The sequence below is a fragment of the Oppia nitens genome, unplaced genomic scaffold, assembly GCF_028296485.1.
Source record: "Oppia nitens isolate AA-2021 unplaced genomic scaffold, nextdenovo-longstitch-racon4-pilon3 scaffold33_pilon_pilon_pilon, whole genome shotgun sequence".
NCBI classification, from domain to species: domain Eukaryota; kingdom Metazoa; phylum Arthropoda; class Arachnida; order Sarcoptiformes; family Oppiidae; genus Oppia; species Oppia nitens.
The window spans coordinates 795,001-806,063 of NW_026533214.1; the positions used below are offsets into that span (position 1 = coordinate 795,001).

The following is an 11,063-nucleotide window of genomic DNA, read 5'->3' on the forward strand; positions in this document are numbered from 1 at the left end:
TAAATATGCGTAACAATATAGTAGACAATTTCAATCAAACTAGTCATCGCTATGTTAATCAATATGACTATAATGCCAATACGCGTTTCGTGCGTATCATTGCAAACGTATTGATGATCATCGCCGYGCGCAACCAATAGATCGACAATTTGGCGGCCATTCAATACGTTCAAAGCGTACGAACCGTACGCGTGCAATGTAAACGCCAGGGTWGCACTTGTATGCAATATTTGTAATAGTTTTAATTTAGCCGGTGCCAAACTACYATCACCATGGTCGACCATAATTGTTTGAAAATTAAACAAATTAATAGCTAAATCATTTATATAGGTATAACTTATTAGACATATGTAGAGAAAATTGATGATAAATTTGATAAATTTTTGATAATTGAACGTATTATTTGATACACTAGTATTATTATAATAATAGTTGTTATTTTGTAGATTAGCTAGATGATAACCAAAATACATGTTACCAGTATAGTTTATGTATTTGATTAGCAATTTTAGTCCACTATTAGCCATTATTATTTTGTTTACAAAATTTTTAATTTTAAGATTTTAGTTTACTATAATACTGTAGATTAAAACTATTGAAATTAAAAAATATATCTATAATCTTATTAATAGTTGAAAAACTTAACTAGTGCATTATAAGTTTATACATGTATATTTTATATATAAAATATAAAAATATTTTATTTTATTTTAATATTAAATAATGATATTTATCATTAATTATTGATAATATTGCAAATACTATTTTTTATTAAAATATTGAGAAAAATAGTTTTATATAAATACAATTTCAATGTATTGTATGATAAATGTTTTTATTGTTAAAAAATAAAAAGTTTATATTATTTAATAAAAACAGTCATAAATTATTTATATTAAAACTGTCAAAATATAAATATTGTATTATATTAATTAATTTATAAATATATGTCAAAAAAAATGTAATTAATTTTAATATATATTTTAATCAATGGTATCAACAATAAATAAATTTTTATTTAGAAATATAAAATATTATTAATACATTTTATTTATTGATTACTAAATAAACAATAGATATTATTATTTTGTAATTTTATTAGATTTTTTAAACATTTTACAAACAGCGATAAATATAATATTAATAGTAATTAAATATTTTTACAAATATCATAAATTTAAATATTTGTAAAATATTTTTAAATAAAACATTAGACATTATATATATAAATATGCGATTATAAATCTAAATTATTAATTATTATTTTTTTACTCAAATTATATAATATGTTTTATTTATGATTACAATGATAAATGTATTTTACATTTATAATACACTATTTCAATAGTTTATCATAAAGTTTTTATTTTATTTCTTAATTTTTTTTTAAATAAAAAATTATGTATATATATTTTTAATTATGAAATTAATTTATTATAATTTTATTTATGAAATAATTATACTGCTATTTAATTATACAGTTTATAAATTAACATTTTTATTGACAATAATTTATTACTAGAATATAATTTAAAGAATAATTATTTTTTTTTGTATATTTTGTATAAAGCATCAGGGGGAAATAATATAAATATATAAACATGTTAATATATAGGATAATTTGTTTTTTTGTTATAATTTATATTAGTTGATAAAACAACAACAAAATTAAGTAATATAATTATTATTTACGTTTTTTATTATTTTTAATTGATATTTTATAAAATATTTTAGGGTCCAAATTAATATCACTTTTAGAAACAAAAGTAATAAATTTATATTTAAAAAAAAAATAAAAATCAAAATATTTTAATTATTTTTACTGTACAGTATATATATTTGTTTGTTTGATTTTTATAGTTACCCAATATTATACTGGTAATAACTAATAAAATAATTATTATAATTTTAGACATATTTTTTTGTTTGTTTGTGGTTTAATAATAGTTATAATAATAATAATTTTTTTTATATATATAACAACTAATTGACTAAACAGTTGATAGTAAGCTAAAAAAATTATTACATAAAAAATATAACTAATAATATTATAAATTAATTTTAATAAATTTTCCATTAATTAATTAAATTATAGTTACGTCATAACATTTACAATATTTTTTCAATTAGTTTATTTTTTTAAAAAAAAAACCTTATAAGACTATACAGTTAAAAATTTTTAAAATAAAAATTTATAAAATTAAAGATTAAAAATATATCAATTTCATTATATTTAATTATTTTATTTTTTAATAAAAAAAATTTATAATTAAATCTAACTAATTTGTTGACGCCATTTTTACATACATTTTGAAAAAAATTATTTTATTAATTTAAACTATAAAAACCATAGAATAGATTAATTAATTAATTTTTTATCCAAAATATTATTATTAATTTATATATTTATATTAATTGAAATTTTTGTTAATTTTACTATATTTTTTTAGGCATCTCCACCACCATCACCACCACCTCCACCACTACTAGCATCGCCACCATCAGCTTCGCCACCTTCAGCACCACCAGCCGGTGCTTTAGTAGCTTTAGATCCCTTTCCACCTCCTTTTTTGCCACCAGCGCCTCCTTTTTTACCTGCTTTGCCACCATTGCCACCATTTTTGCCATTATTTTTCATATCTATCTCATCGATAGTTATCAGTATTACTAGAATAATGAAAAAAAAATAAATACAAAAAATATATATATAAATAATTAATTATTTAATATATTTTTAATACTACTATATATATATATATATACAAAATTATTTTAGTACTTTAGTTTAGTACTAAATAATTTTAACTTAATTTATTAATTGTTTTTTTATTATTATTAAAAATTACCAAACAATGTAATAGCAATTATTACAAATAAGTTGAATTTTAGAGACATTTTTGATTTTTTTTTGAAAAAATATATGTCACTGTGTTATACTACTAATAAATTACTAATGACTACTAAATCAATAATTTATTTAATTTTTATTTTTTGAAAAAAATGTAGATGAAAATAATATTTAATTAATTAATTAATAAAAAAATTTAGTAATAATTATCTTTAAATTAAATTTCTATATAATTTTATTTATATATGTTTAATAGTTTTATCATAAAAAAACATTAGTATTATAAATGTTTTTGATTTTGTTTTTATCTAAAAAAATAAATTAAGCCAACTCATCATATAATTGCCACCATTTTATTTTTATAAAAAAAAAATAATATTAATTAATTTTTTAAAAAAATATAAAAGATAAAATATTATAAAATAAAGCATTCAAATAAAAAATAAACAAAAAATGTCATTTTATTTGTATGTTTTTGTATAGATTATTTTTTATTAAAGTTTATTATTATAATGCTAATTTTTAATACAAAGTTTTTTTTGGCAAATTAATAATTTTTAGATAATTTTTAACACCAATAGAATAATATATATATATAAATAAATTTAAAGCAAAATTATTTTATTTTAATATATTATATATGTTTGTTAGTATATTATAAAACAAATAATTAATTAAAATATATTTTAAGTTTAGACTATGTTAATTTTAAGTAGTAGTAGTAGTAGTAGTAGTAGTAATAATAATAATAATAATAATAATAATAATAATAATAATAATAATAATAATAATAATAATAATAATAATAATAATTTTTGTAGTTAACAACTAGTTGAACGATACTATACTAACTATAGTAAGTTAAATATTTTTTTTAATTAAAACTATTAATTTTTATAATGGCATATTAATTAAATTATATACAAACGTCATAACATCATGTAGTATTAAATAATAATTATTTAATTTTGATATAATTTTTAAAAAATATATTATAATAGTTATATCATAAGCAAAAATCAACAACATTTGCATTATAAAGATTTTTATTAAAGATTAATTAATTATTTATTATAATATAAACTAATTGATGCCAACTCACCTTATATTAAACAGTTGCAACCATTTATTATATATAAAAAATAATAATTATTATTATAAATAAAAAAAAATAAAATAAAACATTTAGATAAATAAATTTAAGAAAAAATCTTATAAATATAAATTATATAATTATTATATTAACAAAAAAAATAATTAAAATAAATTTAAGAAACTTAATTTTAAAATTTTACTAAATAATATTAATATTTTTTTATAATTATTTATTAATTAGTATTTTATAATTCATAATATATATATAATAAATAATTAATGTTTTTTTCAAATTTATATATATATTATATATATATATATACTTATACTGTAATAATAAATTTAATTAATAAAAAATTATTGTATTAACAAATTATACTAAAATTTACTACAAATTTCTTACTAAACTACCAACAAATTGTAATAAATCGCTTAATTGCTCAGTGATTGCGGGATTTTTAGTTGGTTGGACTTTAACTATATTTTTAAAAAAAAATAATATTAAAAAAATTATATGAAAATAATCATCAAATAATGATATTTACGGTAAATTAGTTACGAAAAAAAAACAAAACAATATATATATATATATTAATTTGATTATTAAAACTTATAAATTATAAATAATTTTAAAGATTAATATTTGATATTTGAATAATTAATTGGATTAATTTTTTTAAAAAAAAACTAAACCTTAAAACTTAAAAAAGTCCTATAAATATATATATAAATCTAATGTATGTGTGTGTAAATAAAAAGTAAAAAAAAATATTTTTAAAAAAATCTATACATATATGAAACATAAAAAAATAAATAAATCAAAACAATAAACAATATAATTATAAAATATATATTAACTTTTTTTTAGTTTTAAATTTAAGATTTAATAAAAAAAATTAAATTTATTAAAACATTTTTTTTAAATCTAAAAGTTTATTTGGAATTATAATTGAACTTTGAATTAATTATTTTAATAAAAATAATATATATATATATTTAACTATAAAATAGTGTATATAGTATACAAAAATAAATAAATAGTGAAATAATAAAAAATAAAATAAAAATAAAAAAATAAATAGTGAAATAATAAAAAATAAATAAATAAATAAATAAATAAATAAATAAATAAATAAATAAATAAATAAATAAATAAATAAATAAATAAATAAATAAATAAATAAATAAATAAATAAATAAATAAATAAATAAATAAATAAATAAATAAATAAATAAATAAATAAATAAATAAATAAATAAATAAATAAATAAAATAAATAAATAAATAAATAAATAAATAAATAAATAAATAAATAAATAAATAAATAAATAAATAAATAAATAAATAAATAAATAAATAAATAAATAAATAAATAAATAAATAAATAAATAAATAAATAAATAAATAAATAAATAAATAAATAAATAAATAAATAAATAAATAAATAAATAAATAAATAAATAAATAAATAAATAAATAAATAAATAAATAAATAAATAAATAAATAAATAAATAAATAAATAAATAAATAAATAAATAAATAAATAAATAAATAAATAAATAAATAAATAGCATAAAAGAATGATGTAAATTTTACTTTCAATGATTTTTTTTTAATTTTATATATTTAAAAATAATAATAAATTTATAAATAAATAAATAAATAAATAAATAAATAAATAAATAAATAAATAGCATAAAAGAATGATGTAAATTTTACTTTCAATGATTTTTTTTTAATTTTATATATTTAAAAATAATAATAAATTTACCTGGTTCATCTTTAAATTGAAAATTACAATATTTAACATCCGTATATTCAATAAAATTCCAGTTCATATAACTATCATATAAACGTTTACAATAATATTGACCACATTTTGCTTGAATACACAATTTATGAACAGTTTTAGCAAATGGCTTAATCGTATCTATTTTGGTGTCTCAGTGGGGGTGGGGTGGGTGGGTGGCGGGGGGGAGGTAAAGGATAAAGATAAAATATATAATTATTATTATTGTATTTTTTTTTGAAAAAAAAATTTAAAACAATAAAAACAAAAATTTTCATTACATTTATCATTGGTTTTAATTGCAATATCATAGATATCTTTAACAGCAAATGTAGGTAAAGATTGACTTAAATCTAAATAACTATCGACTAGATATAAAAAAATTTACAATTAATATATATTTAATTAATAAAAATAATAATTATAATAATTATAGTTTTACAATATATATATATATATATATATATATATATATATATATATATATATATATATATATGGTTTGTTTTATATAGTTACCCAATATTATACTGGAAATAATTAGTAAAAATATTATAACTTTTAACATTGTTTTTCAAATGTTTTTTTTCTAGTAATAATAATAAAATACTAATAATAATAGTCAGCATCTAATTGACTAAATAGTTATTATAGGATTAAATTTTTAATTTAAGTTTAATTAAAGTTAAAAAAAATTTTTAATTAACTTATTTTGTTTGGCATTTTAATTAAATTAAATATATATATATCTATACGTCATAATATTTATAATATATTTTTTTAACTACATTTAAAAAAATAAAATATTGTTTGACTATGATATTAATGTTAAATACTGTTAAATAATGTATAAAATCAATAACATATTTATTTAATAAATGAAACAATAAAAAAATGTTTATTTTTATGACACAAATTATAATTTTATAAACTAGAAGTAAATGTTTAGTTCAATAACTAGTTATCTATTAATTGTTGAAAAAATATATAGTTTAAATTAAAAATATTACTTATATTTAGCTAAGATATCAAAATTTTAATCTTAGCTAATCAAAAAAAATAATAATACTGTATATAAAAAATGCATTTATTGTTATTTTTATTTTTTTTAAAAATAATTAGTTTTCAAATATATTTACAAACATTACATTATAATTTTTTATACAAGATTATTATAATATTAAAAATAATTCTAAATTGATAAAACTAATTTTTTCAATTCAATTTTTATTTTTATAATTTATTTACATTAACATTAAAACATAAATACTACATTAAATATTAAAAAATTTTTTAATTAAATATAATAAAAAAATAATTTGTTAAAATGTTAAAATAATTTGTATATTAAATTATGTTTATTTTGTTAAATATTAATTTTTATTAATTTTTATAGTATTATCTTAATATTAGATTATTTAAAATTTTCATCTGTATTAATAATTATTAATTCAACATATAATTCAATAATTTTTAATATTATTATTTATTTTAGTTACTTACATAATCTTTAATCAATAATTTATTTTACAAATATATAATTAGAAAATATATAATTATTTTGCATAACATTATTAGTATTAGTATTAACCAATGAACTCTATGCATAATGTTTTTTTTATATATATATATTTATAATTAATATTTTTTATTATTATTATATTAGATTTAAATTTAATTAAATTAAATTTAAAATATAAATAATTAAAAAAAAATATAATATATAATTAAGTAATAATAATAATAATAAATGTTATTATTATAACTATAACATATATATAAATATACAAACATTATCATATTATTCAATTACATTACCATAATTTGATTATATAAAATTATTAAAATAATTAAAAAAGTAAAAAAAAACATTAACAATTAATTATGTCAATTAATTAATTGAATTATATTGATTTTAGTAAACCACCAACAAGTTGTAATAGTTGCCTTAATTGTCCATCGGGTGAATTAGGTAGGGCATTTTTATCTAAAAAAATATTTTTTTTTTAAATTATCAAAATATATATATATATATAAAATTAGATACAGAAAAATATATATATATATATATATATATATATATATATATATATATTGAATTAAAAATTAAAAAAAAATAATTAATCAATTATACTCTCAAAAATATTATAGTTGCAAATTTTTTCAATAGACGCCATTATATAGTTTCCATTCATAAAACGCTCTTTTAATCCATCACAATAAAAACTAGTGCACCTTGCTTCTTTACATAATTTTTCAAGCGGTTGCCATAGTATTAGTAACTGATCTAATATTTATTGATTAAATGGGGGGGGGGTGAATATATATATATATAAAATATTTTTTAATAAAAAAATTAATATATTTATACTATATTCTGTAAAGATAGAGATAGACAGATAGACAGATAGACAGATAGACAGATAGACAGATAGACAGATAGACAGATAGACAGATAGACAGATAGACAGATAGACAGATAGACAGATAGACAGATAGACAGATAGACAGATAGACAGATAGACAGATAGATATTAATTTTAATAAATAAATATTAATTATTATATTTTTTTTGTCTTAATTATATGTATATATGTATTTATTTATTTTGAATTTATAGAATAATTATAATTTAAAATAACCTACATTATAAAATTAATATTAGAAATTAATAAATAACTAAATAATTAAATATTTATAATAAACTACTGCTTAATACTTATTAATACTTGTAATATATAAATATGTTATTATTTATTGTATTTGAATGTGTTTGTGTAAAGTGGAAGTGTAAAAGCAATAAAACATAATAAAAATTAATAAAAAAAATATTACTAAAATATAATTATATTTATTAAACTAGAAATTTTTTTAATATCTAAAGAAATTATACAATTATTATATATATATATATATATATATATGTATATAAAACTAGTAGTAAATTATTTTTTATTTTTTACTTTCAATGAAATTAATTTGTTTTTTTTTTAAAATTATAATAAATACCATGGCTCTCTTTAAATTGAAAATCACAATCTTTAACTTCCTTAAAATCAATATAATTTCCGTCAATATAATTATTGTATAAACGTTGACAATAATCTGTACCACATTCAGCTTTTTGACATAAATTTTTAACATTAGCACCAAGTCCCTTTAAGAATCCTAGATATAAAATTTAAAAAAAATAGTACCAAGGTAGAAGAGATAAAATATATTTTATAATTAATTAATTTTATAATAATTAAATCAAAAAATTAATTACTTTTATTATTATTCCAAATTGCAGTATCATACATTTGCCTGACTGTACTCATAGGTTCAAATTTTGTAGTAGCATTATGTGTAGTAGGTGGAACATTTTTAGCTAATTTTTTTAAAAAAATAAAATAAAATAAAAATTTTATCAACATAATATCATCAACAACAAACAAACAAAAATAAGATACAAAAAAAACTATATTTTCTAAAAATTTTTTAGTTTATATTAATTTTTTTGTTTGTTTGTTCAATTACTGTTCATAAATATTGCAATTTTTTTTTTCAATAGACGATATAAAACATAAAATAATTTATTACACATAATATACTATAAATTTCATTATTTAGTAAATTATTTTTTTTTTACTTTTAATGCAATTAAAAATTTAAAAACAAAAACAAAACAAATATATATATATATATATAAATTACCTGGACACTTTTTAGCATCAGCATTTTCAATATATTTTCCATTTATATAGCTTATGTATAATTGCTGACAATAATCTGTACCACAATTAGCTTTATTACACAAATATCTAATATTAGAACCAAGTGCCCTTATTGCTTCTATAAATTACCAGGGGTGGGGTAGGGGGGGGTGGGGAGTAGTAAGTAAATATAAAATAATAATAATTAATTTTATAATACTAAAAAAAATAATTATTAATTTTTTAATATTAAAAAAAATAATTATTAATTTTTTAACATTAAAAAAAATAATTACTAATTTTATAATACTAAAAAAAATAATTACTAATTTTATAATACTAAAAAATTAATTATTAATTTTTTAATATTTAAAATAAATTAAATAATAATTACGTTTATCAGTTAGTTTCATTGCTGCTTCATAAAATTGCTTAATTGTCCTAATTTTACCAAATTGACTTTTAGCAACTATTTTAAAAAAAATAAATAAAAATAAATAAATATATATATATAAACATAGAAATTAATTCAAAATACAAAAAAAATAATTATTAATTTTTGTAAAAGTTTTATTATTATTATTATTATATATGATTTATGATGTATTTTATTTTTATATAGTTACCAATTATTATACTGCAAATAACTAGTAATATTAATATAACTTTAGACATGTTTTTGTTGTTTAGTAGTCTAATAGTTATAATAATTTTTAATAAAATAACTAACAAAAACTATACTAAATTATACGATACTAAATTAATTTTTTTTAAAACTAACTTTAATTTTTAAAATATATATTAAACTAATTTTGTTTGTTATATTAATTAATTAATTATTTCATATATACGTCATAACATTTATTAAATTTTTTGTATATTCAATATACTTTAGATATATATTGTAGGGGAAGTGGGTACATTACGGGTATCTAAGTTTGTCTAACCTTCCTTATGTAAACCAAACACTCGGCAATACACCACTTACCTTACGGTTTTGACTCTTTTAGTGATAACTTATAGTAATGCGTGGCTTAGGAACGAGCGGTTTCCTATTTATTCTACTCTGACCAATTAATTCTTTAGCCCAAATAGGTTTTGTCCCCCAATAGGGTCTGTCACCCAAATAGGGTCTGTCACCCAAATAGGGTCTGTCACCCAAATAGGGTCTGTCACCCAAATAGGGTCTGTCACCCAAATAGCGTCTGTCACCCAAGTAGGGTCTGTCACCCAAATAGGGTCTGTCACCCAAATAGGGTCTGTCACCCAAATAGGGTCTGTCACCCAAATAGGGTCTGTCACCCAAATAGGGTCTGTCACCCAAATAGGCTCTGTCACCCAAATAGGCTCTGTCACCCAAGTAGGGTTTCAGATCCGTCTAGGGTTTCAGATCCGTCTAGGGTTTCAGATCCGTCTAGGGTTTCAGATCCGTCTAGGGTTTCAGATCCGTCTAGGGTTTCAGATCCGTCTAGGGTTTCAGTCCCGTCTAGGGTTTCAGATCCGTCTAGGGTTTCAGATCCGTCTAGGGTTTCAGTCCCGTCTAGGGTTTCAGATCCGTGTAGGGATTCAGATCCATCTAGGGTTTCGGATCCGTATAGGGTTACAAGGCCTGGAAGGACCGTGGGCCTGGAAGG

General features: G+C 16.8%; 2 protein-coding genes across 2 annotated transcripts; both read right to left on the reverse strand.

Annotated features, from left to right (window-relative positions):
• Window positions 1-2,388: 2,388 nt before the first annotated feature.
• On the reverse strand, window positions 2,389-2,956 carry LOC128956919 (uncharacterized). The gene is made up of 2 exons (XM_054302636.1): window positions 2,847-2,956; window positions 2,389-2,667 (listed from the first exon to the last, which is right to left on the reverse strand). Exons 1-2 carry the CDS (start codon window positions 2,893-2,895, stop codon window positions 2,447-2,449), a joined length of 270 nt encoding a protein of 89 aa, XP_054158611.1. The 5' UTR covers window positions 2,896-2,956; the 3' UTR covers window positions 2,389-2,446.
• A 4,682-nt stretch (window positions 2,957-7,638) lies between these two features.
• LOC128956865 (uncharacterized) lies at window positions 7,639-9,881 on the reverse strand. The gene is made up of 6 exons (XM_054302578.1): window positions 9,824-9,881; window positions 9,431-9,568; window positions 9,003-9,104; window positions 8,744-8,902; window positions 7,869-8,021; window positions 7,639-7,721 (listed from the first exon to the last, which is right to left on the reverse strand). Exons 1-6 carry the CDS (start codon window positions 9,840-9,842, stop codon window positions 7,639-7,641), a joined length of 654 nt encoding a protein of 217 aa, XP_054158553.1. The 5' UTR covers window positions 9,843-9,881.
• Between the last annotated feature and the right edge of the window lie 1,182 nt (window positions 9,882-11,063).